At 40.5% G+C, this 26,404-nt stretch overlaps 1 protein-coding gene across 1 annotated transcript in view; it reads right to left on the bottom strand.

Moving 5' to 3' along the window:
* MEI4 (meiotic double-stranded break formation protein 4) overlaps positions 1–25,717 on the bottom strand; it is a 187,068-nt gene extending 161,351 nt beyond the window's left edge. The window contains exon 1 of the mRNA XM_043591863.1: positions 25,470–25,717. Within this exon, the coding sequence (XP_043447798.1) occupies positions 25,470–25,701 (232 nt within the window). The 5' untranslated portion in view covers positions 25,702–25,717. The remainder of the gene's footprint in view (positions 1–25,469) is intronic.
* Between the last annotated feature and the right edge of the window lie 687 nt (positions 25,718–26,404).

The raw sequence follows: 26,404 nt of genomic DNA, 5'->3' as shown, positions 1-26,404 counted from the left end.
TAAGGCCCAAATGAGGAATCACCCTTGGCAACTCTCTTCCACCCTCCACATACAGTGAAATACCACGTTACGCTGATTCTACCTTCTGTACCTGTATTAGTCAGGACTCTCCAGAGAAATGGAACCAATAGAATTTATATACAAAGAGATAGGAAGAAAAGAGATTTCTTATAAAGCATTGGCTCATGCAATTATGGAGGCTGAGAAATCCCAAGATCTGCAGTCAACCAGCTGGAGACCTAGGAGAGCAACGGTATTATAGTTCCAGTGCAACTACAAAGGCCTACAAAGGAGAGATGACAGTGTAAGTTCCAGTCTAAAAGCCAGCAGGCTCCAGCCCCAAGAAGAGTCAATGTTTCAGGTCAAGTTCAAAGGCAAGAAAGACCAATTCCCAGCTCAAAGGCAATCAGGAAGAAGGAATACACTTTCACTCAGCCTTTTTGTTCTCTTCGTGAGTTCAACTGATTGGATGAAGTCCATCCACACTAGGGTAGGTGGTCTGCTTTACTCAGTCTACTCAAATGTTAAGTTCATCCAGAAACACCTGTACAGACCCATCTGGAATAATATCTGACCAAATATCTGAGCACTAGGTGACCCAGTAAAGTTGACACATAAAATTAACAATCATTATACATGTGAACCTGTCCTTCCCTGGTCCTCTCCCTTGCTCTAGCTCACAACATCATCATCTCTTTCACTGATTACTGAAATACCCTTGCCTAAGTGATCTACCTACCTCTGGTTCTGTCCTCTTCTAGGCCATATTCTGAACCTGACAGTCACCCTGCTGAAATACTAGTTTGATCACAGGATTGTCATCCTTAAAACCTTCCAAAGGCTTCCTTTTACCAGATAGAATCCTTCCAGGTTGGAGCACCTGGGTGTGTCAGTCAGTTGAGCATCTGACTCTTGATTTCACCTCAGGTCATGATCCCAGGGTTGTGGGATCAAGCTCCATGAGTCTGCTTGACATTTTCTCTCTCTCTCCTTCTGCCCCTCTCCCCTGCTCTCTTTCTCTCTTTCAAAAAAAAAGAAAGAAAGAAAGAAAGAAAGAAAGAAAGAAAGAAAGAAAGAAAGAAAGAAAGAAAGAAAGAAAAAGGATCCTCAGTTTGGTCCACAGAGCCTTTCACTGTGTGGCCCTGCTTACTTTTCCAATCTTGCCTCCATTCTCACTCTTATTTATGTGTAAGTAAAAGTGAGTCCTTACAGTTTACCAGAACACACACCATGCTAAGTCATACAACTATGCATTTGCACAAGTTGTTCCCACTACATGGTGTGTTCTTATGCTATAACCCAGAGATGGACTGATTCTTTAAACCCTGATTCCAGTTCTCTGTGAAACCTTCCCTGCTCTGCCCAGAGCAGATGAAAATCACTCCGCATCTGGGCTATCATGTACCATAAACATACTTCTATCACTGCATTCATCAACTTGTTCTGAGTATATGAGTGACTCCCTGTTGGAAGGGAGAGAGTCCTGAGGGCAGAGTTTACTAATCTAGGAATTTCTATTGCTTGATGCCTGCCCTCCTACATAGTTGGTGGGTGAATACTTGTTTAATACATATATTAACAAAAAGAGAAATCAAGTAGCATCTCTTCAAATGTACTGAAATGTCATCACAGACATACAGAACTTGTCACTACCGACTAGGACTTCTTAGTATTAACCGTCACACGTACTGATGAATTGAACTTAAAAGTAGTGTTTACGCCACCTGGTGGTCAAATAGAAAATGCTATTTTAAAGTACCACGCAATTCTGAAATGATGGTGTTTCACTTGTTACCATGAGCGCTGGGTGTTTCATGTAAGGGATGAATCACTAAATTCTACTCCTGAAACCAATATTATACTATATGTTAACCAACTTGAATTTAAATAAAAATGTGGAAGATAAAAATGAAAAAAAATGTCTTCCGCCTTTGGAAGGATGTATTTTGGCATACTAAAAAGCATATTTGAGAAATGCTGACCCAAAAAATGCGTGCAGTTTGGTTTGAGCCCACTGTAGCAGTTGGCACCATAATTCCAGTTTTGAATGCACCAAGAGAGACGGCAATGTCAAATGCATGAAATGACAAGCTAATGGAATGATTGGGCTTAACAGAATTGTATCCACTGCATCAGGCTCATGAAACAGTGTGTTTATGTGTCAGCTTGGTCCAGAACTACTTGACAGTACATTGCCTCCCACGTTCAGTGCTCAGACCCTGAGCTTCCCTGGTTGTCCCCATCCCTCTCTCCCAAGCCAGCCTCTCAGTTTGCCAATTTAAACCTTCCTCATTGTTGTTGTTGGCTTTCTCTTCATGTTCTAAATTCCTGGACATCACCACCTTTCCTAGAGCCTCAAAGGAATCTCTTAGGCAGATGATTCACAAATTTCTATCTCTAATCCTACCTCCTCTCCCAAGCTCAAGTCCCTATGTATCTCAACATGACTTGGTCTCAGCACTTTAAACCACATATGCCCAAAATAAACCACATCCTTCACTTACACTTGGTCCAATTCCCTGATAACACCGCTACCATGGTCTGTCTCCAACGTTTGAAACCTATGGGTCAACTGTGACTTCTTCCTTGACCCCCCCCCATATATATTTCACTGACAAATAATATTGGTTCTGCCTCACCCTTCTGTTTCTTAGATTCACTACATCTGTTCCCATTTTAGGGCCTTTGTATTAAATATTCCCTCTGCCTGCGATGCTCTTCCCCCACCGAACCCCAATTTTCTCAAGGCGGATTCTTTGCTATCATTCAAAGGTCTCTTAAAATGTCACTTCTGCAGAGAAGCCTTAGGTGACCACCCAATCTAAAAATGTCACCAGAGCAGTGTCTGTCACATTTCTATTTTAATTCTCCAAATCTCACTTGCCACCGCCTGATCATTTCCTGCCAGTATAATCTGTCTCACCCACAAGAATGTACACAGTATGGCAGTCTTGGACTGCCTGATTTACTGCCATAGCCCACAGCCTGGAGTACGGAGTGAGAGCTCAACAGATATTTACTCAGTCAATAAAAACCGTTTTTTATATCACCTCTTTTTCCCCATGCAAAAATAATTACATGTAAGACGTGGGCCAGGACTGTGATGTTCCTGTCTCCAATCCTCCCTCTTCCAAACAATGCTAAACACGATGCTCAATTATTGTGTCCAAATAACGTATGCCTCACATCACCTAAATGCACCACTTTCAGAAAGCATACTGCTTGGCACATGCATAGCACACACCCAATAAATGCTACTTTTTTCTTCTCTTTTCCTGCTGGAAAATCTCCAAAGGTTCCTTGCTGCCTACAGAACAAAGAATGTTTTCCACTGGCTGTCACACCTCTTCTTAATAGGCTCCAACCTAGTTTTTCATCTTATTTTCCAGAACACCTCTTCATGCTCTGTATGCCATAGTCAAATTAGACCATTTGCCAGCAGATTCCTGTGTCTGTGCTTTACACTGTTCCCTCTTGCCTGAAATTTCCTCATATCCATAGCTTTCTAAATCTTACCCATCCTTCAAAGTCAGCAACACCCTCAAAAAAGACTTTGAAAAGTCCTTTCTCTAAGGCAAACCCTCTCTATTCTATACATTAGTATCTTTCTCTGGACCATAGTTTCATTGGGTATCATTAGTGATGTGGTCTTGCTCCCAATAGACTCTGTGAGCCCATGGACAGGACATAGACCTTATTTCTCCTTACATTCTCCACATTGTTTGTGCTGAACAGCTACAGAATAAAAAGGGACTGAATAAATGAACAACAGACTTTCTCTAACAGAAAAGGATTTTTAGGACAAAATTAGAAGCTGATAAGAAAATGCAATTTCTTCTTGAATTCAGTTATTTGGGGGGCAAAGATAGCAATGTAGGTAAAAAAGCATAGTCCTAATTCATTTTCTAACAAACAGCAAATACCATGGTGAGAGACCATGAACACACATATAAAAGCCCTACAGAATAACATCAAGTCCCTGAAAATACAACCCTCTACCAAATGAACCAATGAATCCACCTGCATAACTTCCATCCATCAGTGTGAGGATGTCATGAATGCCATGCAGAATTGGTAAAAACAATACAATCACTGACATCAGCAATACACCACATTCATTGGCCTCCCAATGCTGTGAATGCCCAATCACACAGCTCTCTACAATCTAGCCCTAATTACCTTTCCTGCTGAGATCACACACATCTCCAATCTCTCCTGACCAAGTCTCTTTCCAAAAGAATTTGCCTGAATCTATTTTCCACCAAGCCCTTGATGCCACTGCCTTGACTTCAGCTCTTCACCATAGAGTTTCAACAGCTCACATCTGTACTGCTGAGATGTTACCTTCAAGCTGGCTCGGTCCCCCAAGCTCACCCTGCTAGACAGCTGAGGCTGGCATTCATTTCCAGTGATGTGCCCACTTCACTCTCTTTATCAAAAATCAGAAGCACTGAGATCTTTTACACAGTACAATTTTTCCCAACCTATATCACCATAAGGGGAACATACTAAAATTAAGTATTCCTAGGCACAATAAATCAGTGTTTCCAGGAGAGGGCTCCAGCAACTTGTAGCTTAAATAAACATCTCAAGGGAGTCTTATAATTGGGTAAGTCTCAAAAACACTGCTCTGCACTACTCCCAAACTTAGGCATTCAGCCTGCTTCATGTGTTTCTTGCTGGGCTACAGTTCTCCTACTTATAAGATCTTACACTGGTGGTTTTCAACCTTCCCTGCACATTAAAGTGACTTTGGGAACATTTCAAAACTCCAATGCCAGACCACATCCCATTCTAAGTACCATGCCAGAATCTCAGGGGTCTATCCCAAATGCCAATATTGTTTTTAAAGCTCCCCAGGTGATTCTAGTGTGAGAATCACTATCTTAGATTAATTTATATTTGTTCTGATTTCTCCAGATAGCAGAGAACTGGGCTGTGGCCCATTCCTTCATGCCATTGCATTTCCATCTTCAAGTCTCCCAGAAATATCCACTTCCAATTCTTTATGTGTTCATGTTTAATTCACATTTAATCTTTCAGAGTTCAGCTGGAATCCCACTCCCTTTTCAGGGTCATCTTTGCCACTGCATCTCCTATTTTGCAAAAGTAGAGCCTTCTATTTTCTAGCTGTCTCCTTCTCACCTTATCTAAGCCAGCATCACATCCCTTCTGGACCACAGCCTTGGACTCCTACCCGGAAGTCTGCTTCCCCTCCCACTTACATTCTCCACACAGCAACTGCAGCAAAAAGTTCAGAGCTCCTGTTTCATGCTCACCAAAGGATTCCCACTGTGCCTAAAGGCCTACCCACTGGAGCAAGCCCTGCGTCGTCGTCAGCACTCCCGCCCTCTCTCTGGTCTCATCTCACTCACTGTGCTCTCTTTCTGCTCACTAAACGTGCAAGCTAGTTCCTGCCTCAGGGGCCACTCAGATGATGCTGCTCCTTCAGGAGTCAGCTCAAACACCTCCTTCTCCATCAGGTCTCTCGGATCACCCAGTCTGTTAGTAGCCCTGCCCCATCCCCAGGCGCTCCATCACTCCAACCTGCTGTATATTTTTTTTTCCACAGCTTTTAACACTCTCCAAACTTTTCCTGCTTATCAGTTTACTTGTTATTGTCTGCCTACTCCACAGGAGTATCGATTCTGTTTCTTCATTCTTTTTCACCACAACCTCCAGAAATCACAGCTTCTGAGGAAATGAATCAACTAACGAATGAGTGACCATGAATAAATATAACCCAAAACAAAACTGTATACATCATATGTGGTTCTTTATATGTGTCCATCTCAGGAGATCTTGCCTCTCCAACCAGACAATAAACTCACAATAGGTAGCAAATAAACTTCTTTTTTTCCAATCTTGAAAGTCAAGCACAGTACTGAGCAAATATCATACATTTAAGCACTTACTTGTTGATTATTTTGGGCTATTTTAGAAGATCTTCAATATTGGATTGAAAGAAAAAGATAAGTGTTTTTTTTTTTAATGTTTATCTCTGACAGAGAGAGACATACAGCACATGAGCAGAGGAGGGGCAGAGCGGGAGACACAGAATCCGAAACAGGCTCCAGGCTCCAAGCTGTCAGCACAGAGCCCAACACGGGGTTCAAACTCACAGACAGCGAGATCATGACCTGAGCCAAAGTCGGATGCTCAACCGACTGAGCCACCCAGGCACCCTGATAACTGGTTTTTTTAAACTGTCTTTCAGTGTCCTACAGTCTTTTGACCCACAGGCATCCACACCTAAATGATAATGTGTACTATATCACACCCGAACAAACACAATACGAAGTCTCTCATTCTAATTCACCCTCCAATTTTTTCACGTTTCAATTCCATTCTCTAAATTACACCCATCTTATAAAGTACCATCCAACTTGTAAATCCATGAGTGTAGGCTTTGCCTGTTTGTGGCCATTGAATTGCCTGGTACAGAGTCAAGCCCATTTTTGTCTGACCGATGTACATCTGTGCAGATCAAGCAGAGAGAGATCTCAATCAGGTAACTGCTACAGGGATGGTCCAAGTCTCAGCTGCATCTCTAGAAATAAGGCCTTCCTCTGACTAGAACATTTTTTAAAGCCTTCTTTGTATAGGCCTGTGGTTACAGGCTTTGGTTTCAAGATTTTATTATTATGTACTTATGACATATCAAAGCCAGTCCTTGAAATCTAGGTTTTGTTCAAAAGCTATCAAAAAGTTGGGGCACCTGGACGGCTCAGTCAATTAAGCCTCCAACTTCGGCTCAGGTCATGATCTTACAGTTTGTGAATTTAAGTCTTGCGTCAGGCTCTGTGCTGACAGCTCAGAGCCTGGAGCCTGCTTCAGATTCTTTGGCTCCCTCTCTCTTTGCCCCTCCCATGCTCATGTTCTCTCTCTCTCTCTCTCTCTCTCTCTCTCTCTCTCTGTTTCTCAGAAACAAATAAAAACATTTTAAAAAGCTATCAAAAAGTCACTCTGCACTACTAAAACCAATGTTTAAAACCTTACTGACAATCACAAATACTAAGGAAATTGCTTTCTATGAACCAGAGGAAAAGAAAACACAAAATTTAGGTGATCACAGTTATTTTGCTAGTATCACTTAAAATAATATTTTATTTATACCCAATGTGGGGCAATACTACCTTCCAACATCACTTTCTTATTTAGTTCAGAATCAGTAACAGTTCAGTCTGTCCCCAGGTAAATGTGAAACATATATCTTCAAATAACTTAGGCTTCCCTAAGTCTTAGGATACACACAACATTTATAAAATCCCCTTTAATCTTCAGTTCTGGTGACTAAAGATAATGTTTCTCCCAAGTGCTGAAAATTATAATAACAAGCCATGGTACAAGCCTGTCATCCTACAAGTGCCTTTCAAAGCCTTGATGTATTTACCTATTATCTCCCCAGGGTGCTAGCAGTTCCCATAAAGTCTGTTAACCCAGGTGAGGGGATCCTGCTCCAAGACCCTCGCTGACCCTTGCAGGGCTCAGAAATCACCACTCCTTTTCATACAAAGATGTCACTCCAAGAGGAATCTGATAATGGATCTTGCAGGTACCAAAAAGAAATTATAAAATGTTGGCTCGTTAAATGCACATTCCCTTTCTCTCCCAAAATGCAAAATCCTTTTTGACCTGATCATCAGCAATTTCTGCTAAGTGAATGTTATAATAGCATTATAAGAAAAGCATTGTAAAAGCTCAGAGGTGAAGATTATTCCATTGTAGAACCACATACATGACCCTTTTCTCTAAAAACTCACAAGACTTGAAAATATTGATAATACCTTTAGACTGACAGACAATCCAGAAATAGAAAAATACTGTAACTGGCCAATTTTGAATCTAGGAATGAGATGTCTTTCATTTCACCACGGAATACAACAATTGATGGATGACAGAATAGCTCATCATATGCTTTAAGTATATGACTAATTACCAGCTTGTTATGAAGACCAAGAATCAGTCACGTGGCACTGTTTGGAGACATACGCATTTCCATAGCAAACATTCTCTTTTAAAAGTATAGTCTATCTGTCAGTAAATCCCCAAATGACAACTTTGTAAGAACATACGGATGTGGCCAAAAGTCATATACTTAATTCCATAGAATCTGTTCTTTAGCAGAAGGAGACAAAGCAAAAATATTCTTAATTCCGAAAAAAAGAGGCATAGCCAGAGACAGCTTGGTAGTCAATTATCACACTGCCAATTATGATTAAAATATATTCTTGTGGGTAGTAAAAAGGAGAGCTCAAAGTCAATTTTCTGAAGACACCACATTACTAACCAAGCAAAACTCATTTCCACTGATAGTCCTGAAAGTAAAGTCCATTCTCAGAGGTTCTGGTTTTCATAACTTGTGAGGCCGAGTTACAGAGCAGGACAACACAGCTTTGGTATTATGGTCCATTCGTTCATCACTTATTATAAAACTCAGTGGCCTAGGAAATTAAATAAACTTGACCAAAGAGCAACATAATCTCTTAACATTAAAAATGAAATTAAGACACATTTTTTTTTCAGGGAGAAAACAAACCACACTAAATATATTCTGCCTTGCCAGAATAGATGATTCCACAGAACATATGCTGTATTCGATGCTACAATATAAAGGCACTGGAAGAAGGGCTGAGAGGACTCACATGGTAAATAAGAACATATGGATATAGCCAAAAGTCATAGACCTAACTGTCATGCCTCCTACGATCAAAGAACTAAGAAAAAGGCAAGCCAACAAATACCTCTGCTACACGGCAAAAGGTATTAGTGTCAAGCAGAGGTACCGAGGTAGAGGGGATTTGTTATAGAAACACAAAGGGGGGCGCCTGGGTGGCGCAGTCGGTTAAGCGTCCGACTTCAGCCAGGTCACGATCTCGCGGTCTGTGAGCTCGAGCCCCGCGTCAGGCTCTGGGCTGATGGCTCGGAGCCTGGAGCCTGTTTCCGATTCTGTGTCTCCCTCTCTCTCTGCCCCTCCCCCGTTCATGCTCTGTCTCTCTCTGTCCCAAAAAATAAATAAACGTTGAAAAAAAAAATTAAAAAAAAAAAGAAACACAAAGGAATTAGTTCAAACTGGGGGCAAACCTGAAAGATTCCATAGAATACGAGAGTCAAGGGATCGACGACAGTGTTTTCAACAGGGAGGCCTTTCCTACCAGGAAGGTGTGTGAGCAAAGGTAAAGCGACAGTGGCCTGAGCAGTGGCTCAGAAAAGGTGTGGCTGGAGCAGAAGAAAAGCAGAGGCATCCAAGAGTACGGTACGGGGCTGAGAAAAGATTCCGAGTTCACAATGGCAAAGAACTTGAACGCAACCTGCTCCTAGACAACAGAAAACTATCCACTGCTTAAAACATGATCTAAACTATCTTAGAAGAAATTGCAGAGGCAAAAAAATAAATAAATAAGGTGTGTGACAGATAACCTATAGAGAAACCTCTTGAAACAGTCAAGGAAGGAGTGATGACATTTTCCTGATGAAAGAAAAATCACAGGGTTCATTGTGGAAGGAGAACACATCGAATTACATGACTGAGAAATCAAAACAGGACAGAAATCAGATTAGAACTTTTTGTAACAATATAGAGACAGAGTAGAGAATGAAAATCAAGTTTCATTAATGTATCTCTCAAAATAATTAAACAGAGTAGCGGCTGAATTCCTACAAAATTTTCTAAGCAGTTTACTGAAAGAAATCAGGCTGCCAGGCCTGAGGACCTTCCACGTTTGCTACTGGACTGGAACTGAGAAAAGTTTTACTACTGGAAAGAAAAAAACCTTAAACACCCTTAAACCTTTGTTCTTTTCTTTCCTACTAGTAGAATCTGCTAAACCAGATAGATCCAGGTCTTTGCAAGACAGATTTAAATAATGAAATTCTCATGTCCAAAGGAAAAAAAAAATAGGTTCGTCTGCTGCTAAGCAATCAATGGCAATTCCCAGCAGACTACCAAGGCCAAGGAGGAAGGAAACGTATTTACTTTTTGTCCTTGCATCAGGAAGCTTGGTGCCAAGCATTCCCCCTTAACCTTGATTGCCCATCTTTATCCTTCTCATCATCATCCTCATTTTATAGAGGAGAAAAGTGTGTTTCCTGTGAGATCTGTGATTTGCTTAAAAGAACTTAGTTAATGTTGGTCGAGCTGATATTCTACCCAGATTCATCTAACTCCAACCCTCTTGCTCTTCCCAATGAGCAATCTACCTCCAGAGTTTGCCCTCAGCAACCCTTCCCACCATCAATAACACCTCCGTGCCCTCTGTTGGATCTTTCTTCCATCATTTATGATTGTGCATTCTTAAAATAATCGTTGAGTATCTCCTGCATGCTTGACCTTGATGATGAGCATTCATTAGTGCATTAAATTGTTATATGTTAAGTATGGTGCTCTAGGCATCACCCTTTCTTTATTCAAACGTGTGTCAGTATGGATGTTACAGTCACATCATTTCTATTTTCTTCCAAGATGCCTTCTGGTAAACAAATAACTCCATGATATTCATGCCATAAATACTGTACTACTTCCCAATAAATGTAGAAAATTTTAAATAGTTGGAGAAAAAAAGAGTATTTACTATGGAACTATTTAAAATATATTTTCTTAGTTATCTGAGAAATTTTAATAGCTGAGAATTCTTGGTAAAGTTAACACTGTTAACAAAATCCTAAATTACGACCATGCTGCCACAAGGCTTATAGTGTAACAACTAAGGGGTGTGTTTGTGTGTAAAAGCAAGTGCCCTGTTACTTAAATATTTACTGACAAATCACACAGTAGAAAACATCTCTGCATCAATGGATATAGGATTTCTCAGAAAAGTCTCAAAAGTATTGCCAATAAGATTTTATAGCCTACTTGTACAAGAAGTCACCTATTACACGTGAAATGACCTTTCTCCAGAGGTTTTTTGACTCATCACAGGCTGCTAAGTATTACTACTAACTCAAGGACTCTGAATAGTAATGAAATAATGGCAATCACATAAGGAGATCCATTTTACAAGTGCACCACAACCTGTTCAATAAGCTACCTACTATAATAAACAAATAATACTGAAGGAAGAACAGAGATACAACTATTCCCTAATTTTTAAAAACAAATGCCTTATGACATTGCTTTTACAGGGTAAAAGGAGCTATCTGCTACTATTTACACTTACAGGAGAAGAAAAAAATGGATTGGAACAAATGCCAGTTTTCACTTTATAGTTGCTCACTATTCACACAAAAAGGCTTGAGATGCCCACCCAGGACCCAACTTCAAACCCATCCGTGTTGCGAGCATACCCAAACATGTATGAAGACAACTAAACGGTCCTTCCCCCAGCTGCCCACAGACCCACCGTCCCCTCTCACCGGTGTCAGGACATTAATGTAGACTAATTTTATAGTCAGATGTTTCCCCCCAGTGGGCCAAAAGCAGTGTCTTCTACTCTAATAAAGATTTGCAGCATACCACAGAGATAGCCCTAGTGAAATAAGGGTATTAAAACTAGGTAGGATTAACAATGAAAACGTGTAATACGAACATTTGAGTTAAATATAGAATATACAAGTTTGCCTTAGAGACGTCTGGGTGGTTTAGTCAGTTATGCGTCCGACTCTGGATCTCGGCTCAGGTCATGATCTTATGATTCATGAGTTCAAGCCCGGAGTCGGGCTCAGTGCTCACAGTGCTCCCTGTTTGGGATTCTCCCTCCCTCTTTCTCTGCCGCTCCCCTGCTGGTGTGTGTGTGTGTGTGTGTGTGTGTGTGTGTGTGTGTGTGCGTGTGCACGTGCGCACGCATGAGCATGTGCTCTCTCTTTCAAAATAAATAAACATTAAAAAAGTAATAATAATAAAAAATAAAAGTTTGCCTACACCAGTGGTTCTCAATCCTGAGGGTACTTTAGAATAACCTAGAGATTACTAAAGAATACTGATGCTTCAATCCAATCCACAGAGATTATGATATAATTGGCCTGGGGGGAAACCCAGGCATCAGGATTTTTAAGAGCCCCTCAGGCGATTCTAAGGCACAGGCAGGGTTCAGGGTCACCATCTGAAACTCTAGCCTCACGTCTACAAAGAAGGCAAAGTCTTTCAGAAAGACACTTTAAAAATAAAATTTTAAATTTAAAGTTGCAAATCTGACTAATGGTAATTTTCTTTTTCACATGGGCCTATAGGTACAAAAGGCCTAGACTCATATGGCATTTGCTGTTAAAAAGGTAAGTGAGCGGTTAAGTTTGTTATCACTGTGTTCACCATCACAGACGTCTGTACACGGACGAAGCACTTCTTTAAAGAAAAATTTCAGAGGAACTGGAAAAGTACAGATCACTGAAGCATACAGTTCTCCAGGTCTGGCTCCTGCTGTATCTCTCGCCCCATCAGACATCAGAGAGCTGCACAGCCACACAAAGCAGCTCACCAGCGTGGACTTGGCCTACTTTGGACTGACTCCTGCTTGGAAATTACCGATATGATGAGACACCTTGTGGTTCACAGGATAAACACTTCATAAAGTACACAGGTAGAAGCAACTTCAGAGTTATTAAAGGCCCAATTATTAGCAAAACAGTTTATTAAAATATGCAAAATATCATCTAATTTGTATGACCTGGGTTGAAGAATAAGGTCACTTTTTCCTGTTACTGGAGTATCAATGGAAAGGAGAAAGGGGCCTAAATTCTGTATATTCTGCTTTATTGATGAATTAGAAAAACTTCAAATACAATAAAAAGTATGTACAAGGATCAGAAGCATTGTTCAAATTTTTATCAGTTACTTCTACACCACTGTGGTTAGTTGTCAAACTGATATAAAATGTTGACATTTTGTATGTCTTATATTGCATTTTACATAGAAAACCTGGCCTTAGGTCACAAAAATTATTTCTGCTACAAATATTTACAAGCCTAACCAGTAGTGATAAATCAAATATCAAGCCCAGAAACATCTTTGAAAAACCACTGTGTGAAAGATCTTGCTGAATCAAGCACCAAGGGAGGGCACAAAAGCAACTTAGTCTTTGTTCTTCATGTGACTTATTAATTAAAAGAGTAATGCAGAATTGTTACAGCTAGGCTTCTGCAAGCATGAAGAACCAGCTTTCTCTGGAAGCAATCTTTCCCTTCTTTATTTCAAAGTGTAAAACTTGGCAGACATGGTCTGAGTGTATTAAAGACACATAGGCAATCCTTCTCTCTGACTCCGACAGAAATGGGAGAGACTGAAAACAAGAAAAATTATCACATGCTCACTATAAAATAATTGATGATGGGAAACAATGGATTCACTGAATAGTTGAGAGCGGCTCACAACCTGGGTCTCCCTCACAGCCCACATACCCCACAGCTGAGTGCTCTCTGATGTATTTTTTTTTCATGCTAACTCTAAGAAATGCTTGCAAGCAGTTTAAATTTTAAAATTCACATAAATGAGGTTTCCAAAACAGGAGACCTGAGTGAAAAGACCACCATCTCCCTGCAGTATAAGGAAAGCATAACGAGGCTCCTCCTGGTAATGAGCCCTCCCACATAAATGATAGAAGAGCTAAGGGTGGTCCCCCGTGCAGCCCCTCCCCTACACATATTCACTCCCCAAGCGCAGTACTTTGCTGCTGGTTTTCTGCCACTTTCACTGAGACCCTTGCTTTGTCTTCATATTCAATTTAGGAATTCATTCAAATTCATTTTGTACTGAAGTTAGCTATTTACTTCTCAGTATGACCAAGAATATAATGCAAGTGTGTGTGTTTATTGTTCCACAGACATGATATGAGACTTTATTTATGAGTAAATGTGTTTTGTCTTATTGCCTGGAAAACGCTAGCATTCATTTGCTGCAATACAGTTCTTTTTAGCTATGTTACTTTATGTACTTTTTAAGGATTGGTAAAATAGTATAATCAGAATTTAAGGCTTTCTACTGAATTTTAGGATAAAGCATCCTACATTTCTGATCCCAAAATTTTCCTCTACAAGATGTATTCAAAATTACTTAAAACAGATATTAAAAAGGATGTTTCCCCTGCAAAAAAGGGGAGGGGCTATCTTACACAAATGCACATCTTATATACCAGGATATCTGTATCCAGAATCGTCTATGATAGCACATACCAGCACTTATGAGGATGGGATGAGGGAAGTAAGGATGGAGGGAGGGAAAGAAGGGAAAGGGGATAAAGAAGGAAGAGAGAAGTTCTCCTACATCAAAAATCAACAGTATACATTCCTTGGATTCCTATTATATTTATACAGATATTTCACTGAACAGTATGGAACAGTATGAAACACAGTTGTTAGAATGATGTCAAGGTTACTAGTTTTTCTCTGTTCATTTTCTCTAATTTCTACTATCTGTCAGAGCTCCTTCAGGCTCTCAGTGAACACTTTCTCAATTCTTGGGTGACCAGGGCCAAATATTATCTATTGGTATTAAGACATCTTTCAGAGGCTAGCCTACAAATCCCTCTGGATTTATCACTTACATGTTTTAAACAGGGGATGAATAGGTTTCTACTGACCCATTTTCTGGAGAGGTCTTATTATGTTCCCTGAACATATATTTCACTTTAATTTATTTAAACCAGGGGTTCTCAAACTTCGGTTTTCATCAGAATCAGTTGGAGGGTATGTTAAGCCACAGGTCGCTGGGCTCTACCCCCCAGAGTTTCTGATTACGGACGGTAAGCAAAGGGTGGGATTGAGAATCTGCATTTTTAACAAGGTCTCACCTGATACTGATGCAGGTGGCCGGGGGCCACACTTTGAGAACCACCAGTTTAAGAAAACACCTCAAAGTACTAGAAAAGCACTGTTCCAGAATTTTACAAGAATTCCACTCCATTTACTATCTGTTTGACCTTTGGCAAGTTACTTAATTCTGCTTTCCTCATTTAATTTTCTACAACCGAGGCACCAGGTGGAGATGGCTGAGACAAGAGTTGAAGCAGCAGGCAAAGAAATACGAGAGTGAAAATCCAAAAGCAGTTTGAAATAGCAACAACGGAACAGTGGGACAGATTTGAGACTAAGGGACGCTGGAGGAGGAGAAGGGAACAAAAATGAACTTTACATGACAGCTGCCATGAATGAACTCAGCAAAAACACGAATCAAGGGGCACCTACTCCTACCTTCAAAAGAGTCTCAGAAGAAGAAATGTTGGCCCCTTCTTGAGGTCCAGGGCCAGGCCCAACACTTGTGCTCCATATTTCTTCTGGGATTCGGGTCCCAAGCCCTTGTGATTCCTTTACTGTCCTCTTCCTACCAAATCTTCCACTGTCCCCTCTCTACTAATTCCTTCCTACCAAGGTACCAGCGTGCTGATGTCTTTTCTATGTTAACAATAAAAAACTTTCTCTCTACTTTGCCCCCTCTCCAGCTACCAACCTACCTCTTCTCCTTCCCTTCACAAACAAACTCCACCCCAAAACAGTCCACAGTCCTTTGCTACTCAAACTCTAGTCCTCAGACCAGCACTATCAACATCACCTGAGAGATTATCAGAACTGTAGAATCTCAAGCCTTCTCCCATTTACCCTATTTACCCAGTTTCCGTCTTGCTTTGATAATGAAACTGCTATTACTCCATTAATTTTCCCAGTCTAAACTACAGTCCGTGGTCATCTAACTGGATTCTACTCCACAATGAATTTATTGTAAAAAATAAATTTCAAGATGTCTAGGGTCAAAATATTAAATTCAGAATCCTCAATGATACCTTTAGATTTCTAACAGAATCTACAAAATCAAATCCAGAGAAACAGCAGGGCATTTAAAAGCACAGACAAAACCTGCAAAAAATAAACATAATCCTAAATATAAGGGCCAGATTAAACTTTACCACAGGTTAAACTATTCAAAAAAATTACACTGAAAAAGATCCTGGAGTTCAAAGGTATTTTGAACAGTTTTAGCTTTTGTTCCATAGATGAGAAGACAGAATTCTCACTCTCCATTTCTCCAGTTCTGGTCAAACTATCTATGCACACATGGCTCCCTCAAAGGTAGGAGCCCCGACACTCACCCTACCTTAGTGAGTATCTCCTTCCCTAGGATGCTTTGGTCTTGCTCTCCTGATCCTCCTCCAGCACTATAGTGGTTTTGTAGATACCCAGAAATGACAAATCAGCCAGGCCCCTTTGTTCCAGGTAATAACACTCACATAAACCATGTCTAAACTTATTCATTCAACAAATATCCCCAAGTTCCCCCACCCAGCCGCCCACTACCTCATGCCAGGCATTGTGCTAACCCTACAAATACAGCAGTGATGAGAAAAAGCACACTCCTGCAAGCATGGGCTTTAGGTCCTACAGGGAAGACAGGCTGCTTAAACAATTACAATTTGGCTCACAAATGCTGTGAAAAGTACAGAATAGTATAGTCCCCCAGCAGGAGAATCTAATCTAGTCTAAGGAGGCAGTCAGCAAAGGCAGAAAGGGTATTAAAACTACATCAGAAAAAAAGAATAGCTCACAACCAGACAAAAAGGATTGGAAGAACATATCCTACAGAGAGAAACAACACGTGTAAAAGCCTAGAACTGAAAGAGAACAAGGTGGATTCGAGTAAAGTGAAAGAAATTTTGCGCGTTTCAGTGCAGAATGTCGAGGACATAGTGATGACAGGTTGGGCTAGAGAAGAAAGCAAGCGCCAAATAGTGGAGAAACTTGCAGCCTATTTTAAGAGCTGTAGATTTAACCTGAAGTAAATGAGAAGACTTGAGTCTGGGCTGCAATCTAGCTTTGAAAGTGGCAAGGCTATGACTCTAAACATGGAGTCTAACTGGGATAAATCAGGCAGGACCAAGGTCAAGGCTTCAACTCTAAACACGGAGTCTAACTGGGATAAATCAGACAGGACCAAGGTCGTGGCACTGGACTGGAGAGAAGTAGAAAGAATCCAGAGATACAAAGTAGAGTCGCCCTAATTAGGGGATTACCTGGACATTCACGATACCTCCCTGGAATGCAGCTCAGACAAAGAAGATGGTTGTGACACACAGTGAGATTCAGAGCCTCATACGAGGAAGAGCAGGGCTGATGATGTCCACCTGGAACACTGCCCCCACCTGAGCCCAGCCTCCGGAGCTCCTTGTTTCTTTCAGGCCCAGGCCCTCCCTGGTACTCCTGCTCGCTCTCTCCACCCCCTCTCTCTCCACCCCCATTCCTCTCTCCACCCCCATTCCTATGGGAGCCAGCTCTTGTGATAACTGAGATGTTTACATGTCTAAAGGATTGCCTTGTCACTACTAAAGCCATTTACTTTATTCTGAGCTTTTTTTAACCTTAATTTCTCTGTATGTTGATGGTCTCTAATATCAGAAGATTAATTCAATTTTTATGTAATGAGTGAAGCATCTCTGATGTATAATTATAAATGTACTTTATTTTGAAGGCTCTCATTAGAATCCATATTAAATTAGAGGCACATTTTCTAACACTCATGTACATTATGCATGTATGTTTCAAATAAATTGCAATTTTAAGAAAATTTCCATTATATTTGATAATTTATATCATAAAAGCCTATGTAAAAACTAAGATGAGAAATACTTATGCATTCATTTTCCATGCTCTTTCAGCATCCGTAAAACAGTGAATGCCCCAACATATAAACACTGAGCTCCAAAACCATGACTGGATGTCAGTTATTTCTGATGTCTCCTCAGTATGTGGTTTGGGACAGGGTGGCATGGGACAGAGGCTGAGTAAGCCGGGACCAGAAAAGTAGCAGCAATCAGGAGACAAAGACAAGCTCCGTGCTGGGTCTGGCAAAGTGCACACAGGTCACTACGATGTCCAGCCCCTTCCTGACCCCTCATCAACACCGATGTAGCTAAAAGCCTTTTCCTGAATCCAGGCTCATACAACATGAGAAGTAGGATCTGGGGCAGGTAATGGGAGTACTGAGGATTGGATCCTCAGAGTATAAAGCAGTAAAGGGGACAACAGACCAGGGGGTGGGAAAACTTAAGCATTGTCAGCTAGAGGGAAGGGAAGCTTCTAAAGCCATCTAGTCAGTCAGTTGTTTCCCAGGACCCCAAACTTAGAAAAGCTAAGTCCAACTGAAAATAATAGTGCTGCTGAGCACACCACCACCACCCACCCCCAAACACTCTAGATATGAGCTCTGCATTCAGTGAACATTTACTAAATAAACATGGAAATCAATGAACTAATCTGGTTTCATTGTCTCTCACTTTCTTTTTTTGTTTTTTGTTTTTTTTTTAATTTTTTTTTCAATGTTTATTTATTTTTGGGACAGAGAGAGACAGAGCATGAACGGGGGAGGGGCAGAGAGAGAGGGAGACACAGAATCGGAAACAGGCTCCAGGCTCCGAGCCATCAGCCCAGAGCCCGACGCGGGGCTCGAACTCCCGGACCGCGAGATCGTGACCTGGTTGAAGTCGGACGCTTAACCGACTGCGCCACCCAGGCGCCCCTCTCACTTTCTTTTCACTATAGCCATCTGCTCATCCAGGGCCTATCTCTCATCTATGAAGACAAAATTGTAGGGGGGAGTGGGGCGCTTTGGTGGCTGGGTTGGTTGAGCATCCGACTTCGGCTCAGGTCATATCTCACAGTTCATGGGTTTGAGCCCCGCATCAGGCTCTGTGCTGATAGCCCAGAGCCTGGAGCCTGCTTCAGATTCTGTGTCTCCTCCTCTCTCTGCCCCTCCCGTGCCCATCTCTCTCTGTCTCTCTCCTGGGTGGTTCAGTTGGTTAAGTGACTGACTTCAGTTCAGGTCAAGATCTTGCGGTCCATGGGTTCAAGCCCCGAGTTGGGCTCTGTGCTGACAGCTCAGAGCCTGGAGCCTGTTTTGGATTCTGTGTCTCCCTCTCTCTCTGCCTTTCCCCGGCTCATGTTCTGTCTCTGTCTCTCGAAAATAAATAAACATTAAAAAAAAATTTTAATTATAGGGGAAAAAGCATATACCTGACACATCATCTACTTCCCTCCCATGAATGCCAAATTACTGTATAATTGCAACTGCCCAGATTCCCCTTGCTTGTCCCACCTTCATGCACACATATACACACTCAAGTTTTAATCCTAAATCTGCTCATTGAAGTTCAATGCCATTTATCCCACTAATAAGGCCCTGCAACTGCTACTATGTCCTCTTCAATCCCTAGTCAACAATTAAGAACACCCACTAATGCCTGTTAGTGGCCAGTCTCTATGCTCTGGGTCTCCCTCACTTACCTACTCAGACACATGAAATTCTTGCCAACGTTATGAAGCCATCTTTAACAGGAAGCTGTTGTAGAACAAAGAACATAGTTTTTCTCACTGATTTCCTCCCCTATAGATCAAGAAGACTCTCGGCTAAAGAAAAAGTAGCGCTGGTCTAATTTATTCATGACCTCCACCCCTTCTCCACTCTACAAATTAGGATGTGCTCAGATACAAGGAAGGAAACACATGGACACAATGGATTAAACCCTTGTTTGTCTTTTTAAACATTCCTAATAAAGTAATCCTAGCGTTGCTTTAATTGCTTAGCAATGTCAGGAAGGACCCAGGTTCTTTTCACCCAACTATTTCACTATCCTCAATGTGCTGGCATTAATTTCTCAATATTGCCTCACAGTTGCAAACTGGCTACCACAGATCCAGGCTCCGTATCTTCAATTGGCAGTGCCGCATACAGGAAACAAGTGGCTGACATAAAAAAAAAAAAATTTTAATTGCTCTCTTTCATGAGCCTCAGTCTATTCATACAAAGAGGCAAATCTTTATCAAAAGCTCAGAAGATTGCTTTTTACCTTTCACTGGCCCCTGCCCAACCTTAGAACAATATTGACAAAACAAATCTAAGCCCTTCATGGATTAACCCACTGGGAATAAGCACATCTCTTCAGAACAAAATTGGAGTGCTTTAGGAAGGAAGCAGAAAGCTAAATATTGAGTAGACAACTAACTGCACCTGCCACACATCACCCAAAATGATTTTGGGAAATGTGTCAATGGATTATCTGTGCTTCTTTGATCCTTCCTCCCTTCCTTCCTCCCACTACTAAGGAGCATTTAAGTAAAATTACAATGTAGCAGAATTCTAAGAACAAGTTCTATTTATCCCTTCTGTGTACAGTCTGTGTATTATTATGTTTAATAAATATAATAAAGAAGTATATCTCTCTCTAAGAAGCTGTGGGAAAATAAATCAGAATAAAGACATAGCTGAGCTCCCAAAATGCTGGATAAACTATATCATACTTTCTTATTTGTTTACTTTGCCATTTCAGCTCTGCTTTATTGAATTCTGGGTTGCTCAGTTGTTTCAATGGATAGTTGATGCTATAAATTAAGTTCCCCAGCCTCTGTCAATCTGTCAAGAAGCATCCCATTCAACATTTATTGAGGGCCTGCTGTCTCTAAACACTTGAGAACAGTTGCATATGTAAAGCAATCCTGAAAATCCCAATCAACAATATTTGATAATCTAAATATATCTAGGAGTGCCTGAGTGGCTCAGTGGGTTCAGCGTCCGACTTCAGCTCAGGTTATGATCTAATGGTTTATGAGTTCAATCCCCTCTTTGTGCTTTCTGCTGTCAGCACGGGGGGCCTGCTTCAGATCTTGTCTCTCTCTCTCTCTCTCTCTCTCTCTCTCTCTCTCTCTCTGCCCCTCCCCAGTTCATGCTTTCAAAAATAAATAAAAATGTTAAAAAATTATAAATATATCTATAATATAGTTTTGAATCTCAGGTATGGAGTTTTCTTAGAGTAAGTTACATCAGTCTTTCAAATTATATGTCTTTATCTTTTTTAATGTTTATTTATTTTTGACAGAGAGAGAGACAGAGCATGAGCAGGGGAGGGGCAGAGAGAGATGGAGACACAGAATCCGAAGCAGGCTCCAGGCTCCAAGCTGTCAGCACAGAGCCTGATGCGGGGCTCCAACTCAAGAACTGTGAGATCATGACCTGAGCCGAAGTCGGACATTTAACCGACTGAGCCACCCAGGTGCCCCTCAAATTATGTATCTTTAAATAACAGCTGTGTTCCTTTTTTATTTTCCTATCAACCTAATACCCCCCTTTGTTAGGTTTTGTTCCTTCCCCTTTAATAGCGACTCTATTTATCTGAATCCATCTATTTATTCTTCATTTTTCAAGTTTAAGCTAACAGATGGAGAGACAAGTTACTTCCAAACATCTGTGTGGAAACGCTTTACCTATAGCTCCTGCTGCGAGTAAAACTGATTTTAATTGTAAGGTAGTTGAAGATTTCTCTCACAGGCATTGTAAGTGAAAGTTTTCGGTGTGAGAACAAGTTCTCACCTAGGTTCTCACTGTCAGGCATACTCATGTTCCAAACAAATCATGCACACCACTAGAGCAGCGGTATAAACAGACCCTTGATGGTAAACAACGGTTTTGATATCACAGATGTTCTTAAGAGTCTGTTTAAGATTACTGGAAATGTTTGTGTGCCATTCTATTAATCATATAACTGCACATAAAATAATTAAGAATATTGATTGTGTTTGCATTCATTGAGTACAAAGAGCCCATTACCTAGAAAGACTCTAGAGAGACTAAAATGTGGCTATAAATTCTATAACACTATTTTCACTCACATAATAATGAGATTTTAGTAACATCTGTGTATTAGGTTAGCAGATTTTCCTGATAATACCCAAAAGTAAAGTTAGTAAGTACCCTATTCCCCACAGCAATCATATGTGTAATACACCTGCTAATGTGTAGTCATTAGGTGACATTCCTAATGGGACAGTCATATTCTTTTCATGGCTCGTTTTCCCATGCCCACCCCTGGAATGTTGGGACCCACAATGCCCCCAACCTCCCAGCTCCGTCCTCCCTGCAAGTCTCATCCTTGGCTGAGACTTCAACCATTACTTAAATGTCAGCGGATCCTAAGTCTATGTCTGTATTTCCAGCCTGTTCATCATCCCCTTTGACTCTAAGAACCATCCTTCCACCTTCCTTCTACATAATCCCTATATATTCAGGAACTAGCCTATACTCAGACAAACCTTAACTCCACATTTTATCCTATAAACTTATTTCTGTGTTCACTTTCAAGATTCAAAGCATTGCAATAAATTCAATAAACGGGGATTGGAGACCTCACTATCCCAAATGCCTCCATGTCCCTAATCACTCTCTGACATCATTTACAAATATCTGAAGTGTCTACTCTGAAATCGTTCCTAAATGTCTCACCTCCTTTCAGTTCTATCATGGATCGATTTCAATTCATCATTCTTCATATGGTTTTGGTAAAATGTTTAAAACTGGTATCCTTCCCTCGAATCATTGCCATGACCAGAAACACCTTCTTTGCTCCATGGCCATGTGACAAATATTTATTGAGCACTTACTGTGTATCAGGCTTTGGGGTGGGTATTTAGTAGAGGGTGCTCAGCAAATCAAAGACCCACTCCTCATTGAACTTAAACTTTAGTTCAGGAGATAAGGCACCAACTAGGTAAACAAACAGTCCACAGGGGATGTTTGGGTAAAAAAACAAAAAAAAACAAAACAAAAAAAAACTAGTGGGGAATGCTATGTGTATAGAGTGATCATTGAGGAGGTGTCATTTCGATTTTTTAAAATTTTTTTAATGCTTATTTTTGAGCGAGACAGACAGAGAGAGAGAGAGAGACAGAGCATGAGTGGGAGAGGGGCAGAGAGAGAGGGAGACACAGAATCCAAAGCTGTCAGCACAGAGCCTGACATGGGGCTCAAACTCATGAACCTGAGATCATGACCTGAGATGAATTTGGACGCTTAACCAACTGAGCCAACTTGGCACCCCCAGGAGGTGTTATTTAGAGTAAGACCTCTAGGAAGGGAAGAAGCCAGTCACAAAGAGAGTCAAAGAGACAAAATAACAAAGGTCCAAGGCTGGAAGGAAGCCCATGGTAACTAGGGCCTAATGTATGGGACATAAGGTTGTATGGGACAAGGTGGGAGAGGTAAATAGAGGTGAAATCACCCACAGCATCACAGGCCATGATTGTAAGTCTGAATCTAATGTGAAGCATGATTGGAAGCCAGGGAGAAGTTTTCAGCAAGGGAGTCACATGATCTGGTTTACATTCTTTAAAAATCACCAGAATTGTTTCCCAGTCCCAATACAAGGGTCAATTCTGTGCATGAAAAAAGTTGTATGGCTCCTGATGAATGGAGTAACCACAGGTTCCAGCTTGCTCAAGTGAGTCCTGGTTTCTGCCTGTTGTCCCAGTGTAATTTATTAAGAGTTCCCTGCTTTCAACTCTCACAAGGGTGGTAGGGAGACCATAAATCGCACAGTCAACTTACCATAGGGAATAAAATAAAACAGTCCTTGGGTTGACATTCAAAGCCCTTCTGAACCTGGGCCAATTCACCTCTCTTCCTTTCTCCTACATGGTGTTCTGGCCACTTCTGAAATGTAATGCTGCAAGTATCCTAAAAAGGTAAGTATCCTGCCTTTGATTATGTTCCTGCCTGTTGCTGCACATTCTGTGACCACTGACTAGTAGATAGATCCTTGAGGGCCAGACCTGAGAAGTCTTTCCAAAAACCAGGCAGAATGAATGGCTTCCTCCTCTGTGCTTTGTCAATATCTTTATTAAAGTATTTATCATACTGAGTAAATTATTTAAAGGTCCATTTTCCTGCAAGAATTGTAGGTACTCAATGGTAGGACAGCACCTTAAGTGGTTTTTTTTGGGTCCTCACCACTCACTGCATACTGGTCCATTGCTGGTCCTTGATATATGACTGCTGGATGAATTATTTAATATAAGTGTAACATAACATACATAGCAAAATGATAAGGTTGAGTAATGAGATTTTAAAATTTTTTTATCCAGTAAACTTAAAACATTACTGCCTTCAATCTACATTACTTTCATTCTCCAACTCCACCCCAATGTCTAATGTAGCCCCATTCATTAGGAAGTAACAATAAACTTTTAATGAACAACTACAAATAAAAACATCTTTATAGGGCAAGAAGAAGTCTAGTTTTAGAAAACTAACCAATTTCTAAATAATTGTGAAGATTAAATAAAACAGAATTGGTATAACCACTGTAGAAAATGGTATGGGGTTTCCTCAAAAAATTAAAAATAGGGGCGCCTGGGTGGTGCAGTCGGTTAAGCGTCCGACTTCAGCCAGGTCACGATCTCGCGGTCCATGAGTTCGAGCCCCGCGTCGGGCTCTGGGCTGATGGCTCAGAGCCTGGAGCCTGTTTCCGATTCTGTGTCTCCCTCTCTCTCTACCCCTCCCCCGTTCATGCTCTGTCTCTCTCTGTCCCAAAAATAAATAAACGTTGAAAAAAAAATTAAAAATAGAAATATTATATGATTTAGTAGTTCCACTGTTGGATATTTACCTGGAGAAAATGAAAACTTAGCAAGAAAAGATATATGTACCTCTATGGTTTTTTTCAGGTTTTTATCTAAATTCTAATATATATATATTTTTTTTATCTAAATTCTAATATATATATATTTATATATATTTATATATATAAATATATATATATGGTTATGGTAAAATTGCTTTCAGGTGTGGAATTTAGTGATTCATCACTTACATATAACCCCTATGTTTATTGCAGCATTATTTACAATAACCATGAAATGGAAGCAACCTAAGTGTACATCAATAGACAAATGTGTAAGGAAAATGTTATACACACACACACACAGAAAGAGAGAGAGAGAGGAGAGAGAGAGAAATATTATACAGCCATAAAAAGGATGAGATCATGTCATCTGAGGTATGATACTACCCTAGAAGGTATATCCTAGGTCATTATACCACCCCCCCCAGGGTATTATATAAGTGAAATAAGTCAGACTGAGAAAGTATTTACCATCTGATTCCTCTCATCAATAGAATCTTAAAAAAAAAGAATAAACAAACAAAAAGCAGAATCAGACACTTGACAACAAACTGATAGTTGCGACTAGGTAAAATGAGTGAAAAGGGAGGGAGACACTGGCCTCTGATATGCATTAAGTCACAGAAATAAAAGACACAGCATAAGGAATAGAGTTGATAATATTGTAATAGCAATATAACAGGAGAGATGATGGCTATACTTATGGTGAGCACAGCATAACATATAGAGCTATGGAATCACTGAACTGTACATCTGAAACTAATGTAACATTGTGTGCCAACTATACTCAATTTATTTATTTATTTATTTATTTATTTATTTATTTATTTATTTATTTAAAGAAAGAAAGAGAGTGAGGGGAAGAAGGGCAGAGGGAGAGAAAGAAACAATCTCAAGCAGGCTCCATGCTCAGCCCGGTAGCCCAAGGCAGGGCTCGATCCCACGACCCGGGGATCATGACCTGAGCAGAAATCAAGAGTCAGACACTCAACCGACTGAGCCACCCTGGCACCCCTATACTCAACTTTTTTAAAAATTATACTAAATTAAAAATAGACAATTAAAAAAACCAGAATGATATATTACCAGAAGACAATTTCATACACTCACCAGTCTCAAGCAATCCTGAACACATCCTGCTCAGAAGAAGTTTTTGACGTAATTGCAGAACTTCAGTTTCCAAGGCTTCGACTTTTGATCTCCATGTTGACTCCTGCTCAGACACCACCTTCGCAAGGTGCTCTGTGTATTCTCTGCTGCTTTTGTCTGCTGGTTTTGAGCGGATAATGGCCACAGCCAGAGCCAGCTTTGAAGTTCTCAAATACCATGCTTGATCATCCATCCTGGCTTTTGTCCCTATGAGTTAGTAAGGAAAAAAGTTACAGAAATTCCTTTTAACTTTTGGAGTGCATTTCATTTGCTCAAAATTGATTTTGCAGAGTACCACTAATTAGTAAGTTTGTAATACAACTTGACACCAAGTAACAGAAAACAATTTCTCAGGAACTGAAAAGAGTACGCAAAATATGCAAAAGTAAAATGCACATACATGAATACTAAGTGTATTAAAATTCAAAACCACAGGTTCAGACAATCTGACAAGTTCTTGGGGTGGAAAAAACACACATTAATTCATTTAGTGTTTTCTAACCAGAGGCACACTTCAGAATCTCTAAGGGAGGTTTTTAAATACATACATTTACATATATTTGGTCCCAGCTCCCCAAAATTCAGATCTACCAAAGCTGGGATAGGCACTGAGGCTCTTACATTTTGAAGGGTCTACTCTGTAATCAGAACCACTAAATTAAACCATTTCTTTAAACGTAAGCCCTTCTGTTCTAACTCATTCTGCTAAGTCTCACAGTCCCTGCTTCCCGATTGAACCATTAACTACTTAGTACTACATTGCTGCTTTTAACCAGGCCCCTCCAATGATACTGAGAACAATCTTTAAAATATGTGCATCGTTTAAATTGTGGCTCTGCTCTGATTCTGTGCCTCCAAAGATTTCCAACTGCCACCATGAGCGTACTTTTCCAAAG

This window comes from Prionailurus bengalensis, chromosome B2 (genome assembly GCF_016509475.1).
Source record: "Prionailurus bengalensis isolate Pbe53 chromosome B2, Fcat_Pben_1.1_paternal_pri, whole genome shotgun sequence".
NCBI classification, from domain to species: domain Eukaryota; kingdom Metazoa; phylum Chordata; class Mammalia; order Carnivora; family Felidae; genus Prionailurus; species Prionailurus bengalensis.
The sequence above is the reverse complement of the archived record's forward strand: the minus strand, read 5'-3'. Positions and strand labels throughout refer to the sequence as shown.